The 14510-nt window shown below is 50.4% G+C and overlaps 1 protein-coding gene across 2 annotated transcripts in view; it reads right to left on the reverse strand.

The window, feature by feature from the left end:
* SYK (spleen associated tyrosine kinase) overlaps nt 1-14510 on the reverse strand; it is a 94884-nt gene that overhangs the window by 41037 nt on the left and 39337 nt on the right. For both annotated transcript variants that reach the window (XM_070590884.1, XM_070590883.1), the window contains exon 3: nt 12516-12676. In XM_070590884.1, the coding sequence (XP_070446985.1) occupies nt 12516-12676 (161 nt within the window). The remainder of the gene's footprint in view (nt 1-12515; nt 12677-14510) is intronic.

Here is a 14510-nt window from a genome sequence, read left to right on the forward strand (position 1 = left end):
CAGGGCAGCTGGTGTGGTGGCATGACACACCCAGACCCTCCTGGCCTCGGCAGGGGCAGCTTCTGAAACCCGCACCCTGAAAACAGCTCCTCCCTCCCAACTCAACCGAGTTGTCCGCACCGAAGTGAGCACACATCTCATTAAGGCCAGTTCGTTGCTGTCAAACTAAAAAATAACCACACAGAAAAGGTGAAATATATTTTTGTATGGGGCAGAACTGAGTCTATTTTAGAGGAAGCTGTTTTATCACGCGGAATGCGGAACTAGTTATATTTTATTTATTTTATAAGCATTAGTGACAAGCAAATAAGATAGTATGGAGGAATAAAGAACTATACAAATTCTTAACTCCAAGCATTAAGAATCTACACGTATGCATATAAAAAGTGGCCTTGGAGAACGACTCCGTAGGCCATCCAAAAATACCATTCTCTTTGACTTAGAGTCCTTACATCTCTGACCCCTGGGTCTTGGAAACAATAAACAGAGTCTGAACTCTGGTTTTCTGAACTCACATCCAGTCCCCAGCACTCCATCTTGCCTTATGACTTGATTGACTTTTTCTTGTTAAAGCCGAGACAGTGGATCGCGACTGCCCTGGGAGGTGGTGCAATCACCTCATTAGAAATCTGGGAGATGCAAATTAAGACCACACTGGAAATACCATGACACACCCTTCAGACTGGCAAAAATGAAAATGTCTGATAATGATAAGTGTTGCTGAGAATGGGGGCAGCAGGCACCCTCATATCCTGCTGGTGGGAGTGTGCATCCAAACATTTTGGAAAACAATATGGAATTCTCTTCTGAAATTGAACCTGTCCATCCTTTGTAAGTCAGCAATCGACTCCCCTTCCAGGTGTACAAAATTTGTGATCTCAGCGCTCAGAAAGTATGCCGGGATGTTTATAGCAGCGTTATCTGTTTACCAGAAACTGTGAACAACCTAAATGTCCACTGACGGCCGAGTGAGTAAATAAATCATGGGGTATTCACACCATGGAATATCCTGGAACAATAAAATGAACGAATGGCAGTGATAGAAAGCAGACGACTATCGTGAGCATAAAACACACAACGTGTGCACAAAGTTCTGAAACAGGCAAAGCAAACAGTTTTGTTTAGAGATGTGCACTTAGGTCCGAGGTAGTCAAACTGAAAAAAAAAAAAAAAAGATGAAGAAGAAAGCAAGGACATGGTAGACACAGAGTCCAGGAAATGGTGTCCTCAGTTGGGGGGGGGGGCGCTGAGTGGGGGACCTTCTGCCATGCTAGTGTTGTATTTCTTGACTCTGGTGGCATTTGCTCTGCAATTATTCACTGAGCTGGACATATAGAGTGATGTGCTTTTTTGTATATTTTATTGTTCATGATAAAAATAGTATAAAAAGAGCTGGTGCAAGGAGGAAATGGCATGTCTCTTGCTTTTGGACAAGCGATTTCTGCAAAGGCACACACTTCCTCGAGGCTTCCCCAGGCCCTGGAGGAGAGTCCCTCCCTCCCGGAGCTCCAGCCAGGCAGCCTGTGCCACCTCCTGGGACACCAGCAGCAAGAGCTACCTGGTGAGCACACACGAGGACCAGCAAGCCCAGGGACGGGCTGTGGACATGCAGCCTGAGCAGTCCCCCAGGCAGCTGGCAGGAAACAAGGGCAGAGAAGGGAAACCCACAGGCCCAGCATCTGTAGGTAGCAAAGACCAGAGGCTTGGTGACATTAACGGCCAGAAACTGAGAGGTGTCTGCTGACAGCAGGCAGGTCCTGGGCTGTGCTATTTTTATCTAATGTACTGGAAATCCAGGCTTGGAAGCTGCAAAAGCTCCTCCTCTTGCCCCCTCCTGTTCCTCAGAGAGCCCCCCTCTGTCAGGGAACACCCACCAGGTTTGTGGCACAGACGCCCAAGAGGGGAAGAGCAAAGGCTGGTCTCCGGCTCCTCTCGGGTCGCTGCCTTCCGCCCTGGGGTCAGCTGGCCTCAGGCACGTTCACGGAAGCCCTAGAATATTTCTTCCCAATGAGTCTCTTGGAGAATTCAGCACACAACAGATTTGTGTTTTGCTACGAAAGAGCATAGGATATCAGCGCTTTGAACCGCCATTCGAGTGCGAAGTTGCTCTAACTGGCCTTAGACTGTCTTGATGTCCAACGGCAGGCGACCTTCCTTGGCGAGAGGGCAGGAAAGCCACCATCCTCGGAGGGCGAACAGCCTTAGGCTCTGTGACCCAGGCCTCGCACCTTGTGGACACCAAAGCACCTGGCAGAGGGGAAGTGGGGAGTGTTGGTTCTGCTAGGCACAGCCTGGAGGGCTCAACCCCTCTGCCCTCTTGGATCAGAGAGAATGTGAGGGGGTGATGCCCAGACACTGGAGGGGAAGTGAGGACCTGGGAGGTTGGGGGACCCTAAGGAGCTCCCCCATAAGGTCCCGGGATGTTGCATTATGTCTGCCACAGACAGAACGGAGCAGCCAGGGCACAGCCTAGCCCACCAGGCACTCTCACTCTCCTGCGTGCTTTTGTCCAGGGCAGATGAGAGCATGGCTGGCTGGAGGGGAAGGAGGGCAACCTGGGGTGGGCTGTGTGCATATGATGGTCCCTCACCGTGGCCGGGGTGGGCCATACAGATAGACAGGGAGGGGCTCCCAGAGCCAGCATTCACCCTCCTGTCCAGGGCTGACGCTGTATGGGGTGGTCAGATACTGTCATACGGGGCCTCAGTCTAGGCCTTACTCAGAAGGTCTACCCGACAGTGGCTTCTCAAGAGGGAGAGCTGGGGAACCGGGAAGGAGAAGTTGTGGGAGTGACATGCTGAAGAGTGTGCATGCCAACATAAGGCCCAGAGTCCCCCTACAGAGGAGAGGTGCCAGCCCTAACAATCCACAAAAGACAAAAGAAAATGCAACTCTACGTGCTTTGTCTCGCCTCACGGCAAAACTGAGGCACATGTGCGTTCCATACAAACAATGAAATCAGGACCAGTACAGAGCACAGGCTCAAATCTGGGGCCAAAGCAAGCTGCTCTTCCACACATCTGCCTTTCAGAAATTTTTATCACCAGTTCCCCACTCTCTCCCTCTGCTCTAGTTCAAGAGATGGAACCAAGTCACGCTTCTTCTCTTCTAGCTTCACGGGGACGTTGATCGGAACAACGAACTGATACAGACATCAGTCTACAACCCCCTTTGAACTTTTACTTCAGACAAGCGGTGACCCTCTGTTGACCTGAGGTCACAGAACCACGCAAGTCAAATAAAAGAGCGCACTTTGATCAATGATGGCAGCACACGAGAGCTGGCAGGGCTTAGCTTTTATTGTGGCATCTGAAGCTCGTGACGGCCAAATGCAGTCTCCCTCATTAGTGAACACGGGTAAGGTTTTTTCTAAACCCACAATTTGCTTTTGATATTTAAGTATACAGCAAAAAGCGAGTTGAAATCTGAGCAGGGAAAAGTGAGCGGTAAATAAGAGCACAACAATATGAGTTTGTCCTCAGGGAAAATAGTAACATGAGTACTGTAGTGGATGGGGGGACACCCAGGGTCACCAGCAAGATGGGTGCGGGAACCTGAGACTCCCACATGAAAGCCCAGGCCATGGAGAAGAAATGCTGGAGGACGGCGTAGTGTCCCAACAGAGGACACTCAGGATTCCCACAGATGAATATCAATCAAATACAAGCTCAAGAAGATCACCCAAACATAAGAAAACAAGAGTTATGAGAAAGAGGGCAGGAAGGGAAAGAGAGCAGACAGACAGAGATTACACCCCAAGTACTTTCTGTACTGGAGTCATCAGACACAGACTATAGCCTAAATGTGGACGAACTGTTCAAAGAAACAAAAGATGGAATCACAAAAATTAGCAAGCAAGAAGGCACTCTCAAATAAATGCTCAGGAATATTTGAAAAATAATAACAAATAGAACTGCTAGAAATAATGAAAAATGCAGTTGGTGAGGAAAAAAATCAGTGAATGAGTTTAACAGCAGATTAGACACGGATGAAGTGAAAATTAGTGAACTGAAAGACAAAAATAAAGATATTCCCACAATGCAACACACAGAGAAAGGTAATAGAAAATAAGAAAGAATATAGAGGATGAGTTGAGAAGGCCTAACATATGTTTAACAGGAGCCTCCAAAGGAAGAAATAGTAAGAAAGAAGGAGAGTGATATACGAAGAAAAATAGCTGAGTATCTTCCAGAACTGAAGAAAAAAAAGAACCCATGGTTGTACAAAGAACAGATACAGGATAACTACTCTTAGCTTTATACACATTACCTTGTTCATCTCCACAGCAACTCAGGTAAAACGTTAGTTTCCCCATTTTATCATTGAGTAAACTGAGGCTCAGAGAGATGATGAATTATGTTGTCTGATCACAGAGCTATTAAATAGCTGGGTGTGTCTGACTTGCTGGCCTGAGTTTCTGTACTATCTCACTTAAGTTCCTATACATAGAAGCCGTTTTAAGGTTAACTCTATCTCAACCAGTCAAATTACACACTACTTGAGATGTACTTCACAAACACTCCCTACTGCATGTGTGGTTACAGACCCTCCAAAGAATTCAAGAGATCACTGTTCTTAATGCAGCCTAGGTGGGTATCTGGCATCTGGAACACGTTCAGATGTGGTCCCCAGACCAGCAGCCTCAGTATCACTTGGGAACTTCTTAGAAATGCAAATTCTTGAGCCATAACCCAGACCTAGTGAGTTTAAAAACTCAAAGGAGGGTACCCAGCAATCTGTGCCTTAACCAGCCTCCAGGTGGTGAGCACATGCCCAGAAGTTTGAGAACCACTGCTTACATCCTCTCCTCTGGACTTTGTATTGTCCTGTGGAACCCAACTGAAGGTACATTCATTCTTTATCCTTTCTCCTCATTTCATTCTTTATCCTTTCTCCTCATTTCATTCTTTATCCTTTCTCCTCATTTACATTTGTTCCTGGCTCATAGGGAATGCAAGTGTGTACTCTTACAAGCCGTTTCAAAGTCTCTGAGAAGTCTACCATATTGTGAACACTGTTTTTTAAGCCACCTTACACTGAGTTGCATTTGCACTGAAAACCATTACTAATACCTATTTCCAAAGCAAGGCATCTGCCATCCAGTCCACCTGGAGAGGGAGGGTGTAGGGCGCTGGCAGAAGGTACTGTTATAATATTCAACGGTGACAGGTATGCCATCTGGCGTCCCCAAACCAGGTCCACCTAGGCCTACTCCTGGACAGGGACCACACGGCTCCGATGTGCATACCCTGATTCTGAGTGGACACAACTCTTTTCCCTAGAGAGCTGGAGTCATTAAATCTTCTAGCCCCCAGTTGTGTACAGGATGGTGTGCACCCTCCAGGGACCACCCCTGCATGTTGCTCATTGCTTCACCTGCAATAAGAGGCATGAATGAGTGAGTGAAAGTGTGTGTGTGTGTGTGTGTGTGTGTGTGTGGGAGGGAGAGAGAGGGAGGGGTGTAGGGATATGATACGAAAGGATATAGTGTGAGAGAGGGGAAGGAGGAAATAATGAGAGCGTCATGCTCCACCTGGAAATGGCTAAGAAAGAAGGGTGACTCAAAGATTAAAGTGTTTGTTTCTCCTTCAAGGGCCAGGGGAAGGAAGGGGTGGGGGGGGACGACTTGAATTTCAGGTGTAGAGCTCGTAAGAGCCTGCCACACAGGGAAATCGATGCTTCCACGGAGGCTGGGAAGCTGCTTGATTGCTGAGGGCCTGCCAGGCAAGCCACACTCCTCCCTGGGACCTGCTCGGGGGCCTCTGCAGTCTTGTCTCTGCATGTGGGGAGCAGGGGGTCCCTGGGGATGACTTTAACCGACATATTAAGAGTTGTCATGGGAAAGGAGCATGTCTAGGGGTCCCACTCATCATGTGTGACAACCACAGGCCAGTGCAATGTGCTACAAGGGATAGAACGCTCTTGTGACCTCAGGACCAGCGAGGCCCACAGGCCACAGCTCCCTCCCATCCTCCTCCCTCGCTCCCCAACACGTGTGCCTTTCAGATCATTGAACTTCAGACCTCCTGGGCTTCCCCTCTGCCTCGGTTTCTCACCTTCCCTGCCCTGCCCACATGACTCAGCTCTTGCATGGGCAACACTGTCTCTAGACTTCTGCAAACTGCTATGCCTGACCTAAGGCCTGCCCCAGCCGCCTCTCCCCCTGCAGAACCTTCAGCATGGCCGCTCTTCCCCACATTCTCCACACTCTGGGGGGCCAGCCAAGAGGTCAGGGTCTTCCTCAGGACCTAACATATCTCACAGATGTGACTGCCCACTGGTTTGGCCCAAGATGCTGGGCGTGGAAGCACCTCCTTCCCATCCCGACAGTCTGCCACCACCCAGGAATCCCTGCTCTCCCGTGATCTCCTCCTTCAACTCCGTCACCTCCTATCCCTATGGCAACACTGGCCTGGCACTCACCAGGCATTCCCAAAATAATACATAACACCTGCTGTCAGCACCATGTGACCACCACCTCTTCCACCACTCTCACCTCAGGGCTCCAGCACACCTGCCTCCCGCCTGCATCCCGCTCTGGCGTTCCCTCCCTCCTGAGGAGTCCAGGCCTGCCCTTCACCACCTCTTGCCACCTCCTCCATTCCCCTGCTCCACTCTTCTGTCCCAGCTGCCTGGAAAGACCTCAACTTCAGCTAAATCTAATTGGCCAGTTTACTCTAAGGAACATTTGGCAAATCCTACAACGGGCGCATAAATAGGATGACCGGCCGGCCTGAGACAGTCCTGTTGCCCCTTGCTGTTCCTCCTGCCATCCCACCAGCGGCCCCCTTTCACTCTCACAGTGTCCCTGCTGGACAATCCATGACATGGTCCACCGCTTAGGATTAGGAGGGACCTCCTGTCTGATCTGACTGCCTCCCCATCGCACAGCTTGTCACTCCAGCCCCCACTCCTGACCAGGCCATGCTCAGTTCATTGGGTTGGTCCCTAAGACTCTGCACCAACTTCCTGCTGCCCAGGAGACTTTCTGTCCCTTCTCTGCTCTCTTCCTCTCACTGCTCAGAGCACAGCTTAAATGTCCCTTTCCCAGAACGATCTCTCCCACTGAGACACTGTTCTGAGCACTGGGGTCCCACCAGTCAAGATGGCGGCTGATCCCTGCACACATGGCACTCAGAACAAATGGGGACTGACGGCTCATAAACAAAGGAACAGAAATAAAATAAAGATAACACTGGATAGTCAACAGGGTCATTAAGTTAGACGGCTGCCCGTGATGGATGGAATGAGACCCATCATCGTATGTTACACACTGTGCAGTATGTCTTTCTGACCTGGACGTCTTCCTCCCAGACTGCAAACACCGTGCGGGGGGGACTAAGGCCTATGTTGTCACAGTCTCCATGGCTCCTCTCACAATGCCCGGCATATATCTGGTTGAAGGCACTAATATTTTGTGGGATGAATGACTACTTTTATAGCTTCTTTTTTTAAACAGCATACTTCTGAAGTCAGAAAGCAGAAACTGGGGTGAACACGGCATTGGTGACTTATCGGTTTGCTGACTCCGACAACTCTGAAATACCACCTTTTCTTTCCAACATTAATTCAACTTTTTTTGGAGAGCCACCATCTGTGTATTTGAAAGGTCACCTTGAACTCGCTCTTGGCTCTGTAAGATTTGCAAGGACTTGCTAGCCAAAAACGATAAAATATTTACCTGGGTACTAACACAAAGCAAGAAACAATTCCACTTCCACTTCTTTTCTTTAACAGGACATACAACTCTTGGGCTATTTTCATTCTAAGATGCTTTATACGTTGAAATGAAGGGCCCAGGCCCTTGCACCTCAGCCGACCTGACGTGCACTTGGGGAGGCATCGTGCACGTGGCTTAAAGCCGCCCGCATGAACCACGGTGGGAGGTGTTCCAGCACGGGAGGCCTACAGCTTGTTGACCACAGCCTGTCCCCATGGCCTTGTCTGGCCCAAGCAGGGCCCAGCAACATGGCCACACGGGCTTAGAACGTTTTGTATGACTGGTAAGAGATATTTAATTGCAATCAGAGAAGACTGCTCTTTCTTCCACTCCCACCCCCTTTCCCAAAGTTGACAATGCTCCTAAGACCACGGGCATTACCAAAAACGAGTTGTGAACCTAGAGGAAGGACTGAGTTTTCATTTTTTTATATATAGAAAATAATATCACCAAATTACTGTCAAGTGAAGAGGTGATCAAACAACGTGCAGTCCAAAAATATAGCAAATAAGAGCTGCAATCGTCACGTGTCAGGCAGTTAAGTAAAACCTTATGTTATTCTAAAAAAATTGCCACATTTTTGGTATTTACCAGCTTTAAAAAATTGTAATTTATTGTGATTTTTCTTCTTATTCTAAAAAAAATATATTTTGTACCTAATTTTGTATTTTTTTTAAAAGAGATGCTCCAAATTGTATCTGTCTTGGACCCCTCCAATCTTGGATCCTTCCTTTGGGGGAGGGGGTACATCATTTTTGGAAAATCAGCTTTGTTTCTCTTTTCTAACAGATTCATTTTCAGTCACACCTGAGCTATGACATTTCTCAGGATGGCAAATGGTGCTGTCACATGAGGCCTCAAATTGCTGATGGGATGTGCCCCCCACCGAAGCCCATGCACTCTGCCTTGGTCCCTGGTGTTGCTCATGAGGCAGACCTCTGAGCCCTACTCCCAGGACCCGGGCGGGCGGCTCCCTGTCCACCCAGTGTTCCCATCTGTCCGGCCAGACCCCAGACACAGACAGGGGGGCCTCAACAACAGGCATTTCTTTCTGGCAGCCCTGGAGGCTGGGAGCCTGAGATCCAGATGCTGGCAGATTCAGTGTCTGGTGAGAGCCCGCTTCCATCTGGCTGTGTGCTCACACGCCTGGCCTCGGGCTGAGCACTCAGAGAGCTCTGGGCTCCTCCTCTTCTTATAAGGCCATAATCCCACCATGGGCCCCACCCTCATCAGCTCATCTAACCCTAGTCACCTACCAAAGACCCCACCTCCAAATACCGTTACACTGGGGGCTGGGGCTTCAACATATGAATCTGGTCAGCGGGGGGACGACACACAAACATCCAGCCAATAACACCAGGTGATGAACAGCCATCTCTAGAAACACCACAGATGACTGTGAGAGGGCAGACCCACACTGTCCGTGTCTTCCGTAAAGAGCCTTGGCGCCCACACGCTTTATTCTCCAAGCACAGTCCAGTCCCCGACGGCTGCCTCCACACAGCCACGCCCTGAACCGTCCTGGCTGAGCCGTGCGGACCGGAGACAGGAGGGGGGAGCTGACGTCTCGCACGGAGGCACCTGGCATCACACTTTGCATGGGGAGTGCGGTGGGGCTGGTGGTGGTGGAGTCCCTGGGTCCCTGGATGTGGCCTAAGCCACCGCCTCCCCTCAGCCCAGACATGGCAGGGACCCTGGGCTGCATCCCTCATCTCCCACTTGCCTGACAGCCTTGGCCAAGCTCCCCTGTGGCTAAGTCCTTGTCTGAAAACAAAGGGATTTAGACCCACTAGCAGAAAGGCCCCTTCTGGTTCAGATGTTCTGGATTTCACACCATGCTTCATGAGGAGAGAAAACTGGAATCTGAGCTGGCCAGCGTCCCACAGACACAACCCGTCCTGGTGGCTAGGAGTCTCTGGGGTGTATTTTCTGCACTTTAAACTGCATTAGTAAGGATGCATCACCTCGTCTGGGTCTCAAACTTGTTGAAATACGCTGCCTTTTCATCAGTGTGTTCTGTGGGCAGCAAGAGAGTGTTTTCCCAAGACAGCGGCCTTCTACCCCGAACCAGAATGTAGACCAGACATTCCAGAAGGAGCTCTGGTGTTTCCACACTTGACCTGCCCGCTGTTCCCTAGATGGGAGCCGCAGGCAGTCAACATCCCCTGTGGGCACCCTTGGCCTTCACTCCTGTGTTCGCTAACGACTCAAAATGAGCTTATATTTACTAAGCTTCTGCAAAGTGCTTGGCGTTGCGCACGGCAGGTGCACAGCCATTAACTGATTTTACATCAAGTTAATGAAGCCCGCTCGGCAGTGGGAATCACGGAGATTCCGTTCTGCTTCTGCCTCGGCCAGCATCTCAGCCTTTCCCGCCCCGGGGAGCTCCCGGCTCAGGCGGGAGACGCAGGCCCAGGGGAGCACCGGGCATGGGGCATGCGGTGGGCGCCACACGCAGCCCAACCCCATCCAGGAAGGCTGAGAATGGCCTAGTCGGAAGCCGTGAGCAGCCAAGAGTGGGGCTGTCAGCACTGATGGGCGGAGTCAAGCAGTAAGATGAGGAATGGGAAACACAGGGACAAAAGGGGGTCAGTGAGGCTGTTCCCCAAGTGCACACCATGTGCCTGAATTCTGCTTTCCTCCTCGCTGCAGCGAGGGCTGGGGACAGCAAAGGACGCAGGTGGACCACCGCCACAACGATAGGGGATGTCCGCGAAAGAGAGACACCGAGCCAGCCTCCAGGTCAGGGGCGGAGGCTGCAGGGAGCAGGGCCGCAAGCCAGCACCCCCACCCTCCCTCCAGCAAGCAGACCTGCAGTCCAGTGTCCGGCAGAGACAGGACCCCGAGGTCACCATAGCAGAATGGACACCACACGTCAGCTTACATACACGGAAGCGCACAGTGTGGCCTCCGCACTGGCGCACTGTTGAACCCCTGTCTCTTTCCTACACCCAGCCACCTGAATGTCACCCGACGGTGGATGGACCCACTCACCCAAAGCGAAGTGCCCCCAATGCCAGACCCTCCGAGCACGGCACCCACACGTGCAGTTCCCTCGCCTGGATGGCTTCCTACTGCCTCAGGGCTCTGATGCACCCATTCCTTCCTCATCCCCCCGACAAAACAGAAGCCTGGCCCCAGCCACGCAGGCTTGTTCCTGCCTTACTCGCACCGACCTGCCGTGAGCTCTGCTCACTCGGGGGGTCTGCTGTCCACCCAGAGGTGGGCTTGGAGGGAGGTGCTGGGTGGCTCGGGCCTCCATCTCCAACGCCCAGAACGGTGTCAGCATTCGGTGCCTCGCACAACCATGGACATCAGGAAATGCTGGTCCGTGGATGGACAAGCCATTTCAATGACAGGGAAGCAGGCAGGGGACACACTCTTCTGGGAAACCTGCACGAAGCCTGAGAAGAGCAGTGGGGAAGGAACCCCAGCTCGCGGGCTCGGCTGCCCAGGCTGGCGTTCCCTGCCACAGCCTGGTCTGTCTCCACAGGGAGCCGGCGGCTGTGCCCGGAGCAGGTGGCCGAACCAGGGGACGGTGGGGCCTTGCTGCTGGGATCATCAATTTGGGGCTGACAACACAACAAGATGCCACATGCACCATCCCACAACCTCTGTGTTGGAAACTATTCCTAAGAAGATGGTAGAAGTCCAAACCTCAGGGGAAAATGAGCTGACAGGTGCCACACGGAGGAAAAAACGCACCCCCCTCCCACCCACAAGGATTTCTATGGGCAGCTGCGACTGCCTGCTACGCCGTTGCTCCAGTCACTGCTGTGCCAGCCCGGGCGGCTCTGTACTTGATTTCAGGATCACTTTGTAAAAAAGGGTATTGTGTTTAAGATTATTTCTTAAGTAACAAGTATTACGGTAAAGTCAGAGGAAAATTCTTTAAACAGACGGATACTCAGCGAGCACACTTCTACTTCTAAGAAGTTTGCAAAGTGAGCTGCATATGACTCTGCGTCCCTGAGGATGGGGCTGCATCGCTGTTCGTAGGCGTCCAAGGCAAGAATGGAGCGGTTGTCCTCTGAGGCACCCTGTCAGCATCTCTGGAGGGTCACTGAGCAGTGACGACAGGTGAGTGTGCCCCTCCTGAGCACCACTGCGGCCCCTTGGCTGCGGCACCTCAGCAGGGTAAGGCTGACACCTGCCCACAACGGCGCCTTACCTTCTCCTGACCGCTGACCCCGCCTGAGGTGGCCTGCATCTCTGGGACCTCTAGTCCTGGGGCCCAGTGACCACTAAGGATAACGATGAACAGTGCTCGGGACACAGACCTCATTTCTGAGACAGTGGGGCTGAAGCCTGCAAACCTGCTCATGCTCAAACGCCTGCCTGACCTTTCCGGTGAGCTCGCCTCAGCAAGTTTTCTCTAACATCCACTCCAACGGCACTTAGTTCCAAATGAAGACAGAAGTCAGGTCTGAGACCTCAGGGCAACCGGGAGCGAGCATGCAGTGATGTCCTCAGTCCAGATGGATAGACACAGACACTGCCACACTTCCTGTATTTGCCATTAAAAGCAGAATATGTGGCTGAACAACATTTCCTTTAAATTACGTCCCTCAGTGCCCAAGAGGAGTGTTCACCTTGGGGTCAGACTGGGTAAAACAAATGCTGAATTATAAGTAACAGCTTCAATTAGAAATGTCTTTACGGCAGGCCAACACGCGTGTCAGATGACAGTGTGTGACCCCTTCCCGGGGTCTTGGGAGTCCAGTAATGGAAAGGCTCCATTACTCCAAATGGTCCAGCAGGAAGTAGGAGGTGAAGGGAAAGACACAATACTTACAGAAATTTCCCATTTATCTTGGATCCTATCAGGACGACTTGCTCAGATTCATCCCGAGAGATTTTTCCATGGAACCAGGGCATCTTTTCGTGGGCCGTGGTGGCGATCAGCTTCTCCAGCTGAGGTTTCTGGCTGATAATGGCCTGCTCCAGAGCTTCACCCTGCCAGCAGGAGAGCAGAGTGATACTCAGTAAAAATGAAAAAAAAGACGCAGAAATCATTTCCAATCTGTGCTAAGTCCTGACATGGTAAAATACAATCTAATTTATATGTTGGTTGGTTGGTTGGTTGGTTGGTTGGTTCATTCATTCATTCATCTTTCATTCAATAAATAAAGCCAATGAGATCTTATACATTATTTAAATACCTTCAAGTGTATAAATAACAAAATCGAATTTAGAATACAGAGATTGGCCTTAAAGCCAGACAGGGCTTTAGAAACCATCTGGCATAATCCATGAGATCTAGAGAGTCGGCCTCCTGCTCTTCAGATCAGCTGTCTGCTAGAACTGATTGGCCTGTATTTGAGCCCGATCATTTAACAACAATTAAGAAGCCTTAAGATGTGTGCAACCCAGGAGACACACGTTTTCCGTCTGCCCCTACAAGGCTTCACACCAAGCGCTTGCACACGCTGCTGCCTGGAACTGCAGATGCGACCACAGAAGGTGGAGGAGGTGAACCCTGACAATGCAGAAATGACAATGTAGAAAACAAAATGGTGAGAGGGCTGGACAGCTGGGTGAATTCACATGCTCCTTGTTCTCAGTGGGAGAGAAATCAGTGTTTTCAACAGTAGTAAATGAAGACCCAGTGTCTGGTTATTTGAAGCTATAAAAAGAATCAGAAGAAGTAAAACTAAAGCTATAAGCAACCTAAAGCAGGCGGTGGGAGGGAGGAGGGCAGACGGGAGGGAAGGTGAGTATGGGAATGCTGTCATCTTCACAGATGGCGTGAAAAACAAACGCAGTGACAGGTCACACACCAGAGAGGCATCCGACATGAACTGAGCAGAGGTCAAAAGTGAACCAGTGTAGAATACTACTTGGTCATAACAAAGAATGGACCAGGGACAGTGCGGTGACACAGCTGAGTCAGAAACGCACAATGCCGAGTAAAGAAGCCAGTCCAGAAAGGCTACTGCTGTGTGAGTCTATTTGTCCACAACATTCTGGAAAATGCAAAACTACAGGGACAGCAGTCAGATGAGGGGCTGGCAGCGGCTGGGGGGTGGGTGTGCAGGTGCTTAAAGGGTGATGGGACACTGCATGTCTTGATTGGGGTGGGGGCCACATGATGCCACGTGCTCGTCAAAAATCACAGCACTGTACACCCAAGAAGGATGAATTTTATGGTGTGTAAATTCTGCCTCCATAAATCTGATTTATCTGACTTAGAGTAAAAGAATAGTCTAAGACATATCCAATAAATGCTAATGAAAAACGCTCAACACCAAGTATTAATATCTGTCTGCAAGGTTGAATTTAGTGCAGAACGTGTTAAAGGAGTAAAAGAAGTCGCCGTATGCAATCCTCAGAAAGCCCGTACTGCCTTACACCTGTACGTGTCAGAGAAGGCAGAAAAACGCATGAAGCAAACATCCAGGAGACGCAGGAGAAATGGCTGAACACATAACTCCAAGCAGGAGACTGTCCACCAGCCTGTTGGCTCCTGACATCAAAAGCTGTTGAGAGTGTGGCAGGAATGTAAGTTGTCACAACCTCTGGGACCTTTCTGGATGACAACTTCTCGATGCATCCAAATTAAACACACACTTCCTTCACTGGGGCACACCCAACCTTTGAGGGTTATCCTACAGATATTGCATAAAAGCTTAGAAGGATCGGTAGAGAAGTATGTACTAGCAGCGTTATTTGTAAACAATGGAAGTGCCCCTCACTAGGTGCTTGTTAAATAAATTATGGTGCGTAGGAGGGAGTATCAGGTAACCAATAACAGGCTGGTGACGCTATGTGTGTGCTGACACGGAGAGTT

This window comes from Equus przewalskii, chromosome 22 (assembly GCF_037783145.1).
Source record: "Equus przewalskii isolate Varuska chromosome 22, EquPr2, whole genome shotgun sequence".
NCBI lineage: Eukaryota > Metazoa > Chordata > Mammalia > Perissodactyla > Equidae > Equus > Equus przewalskii.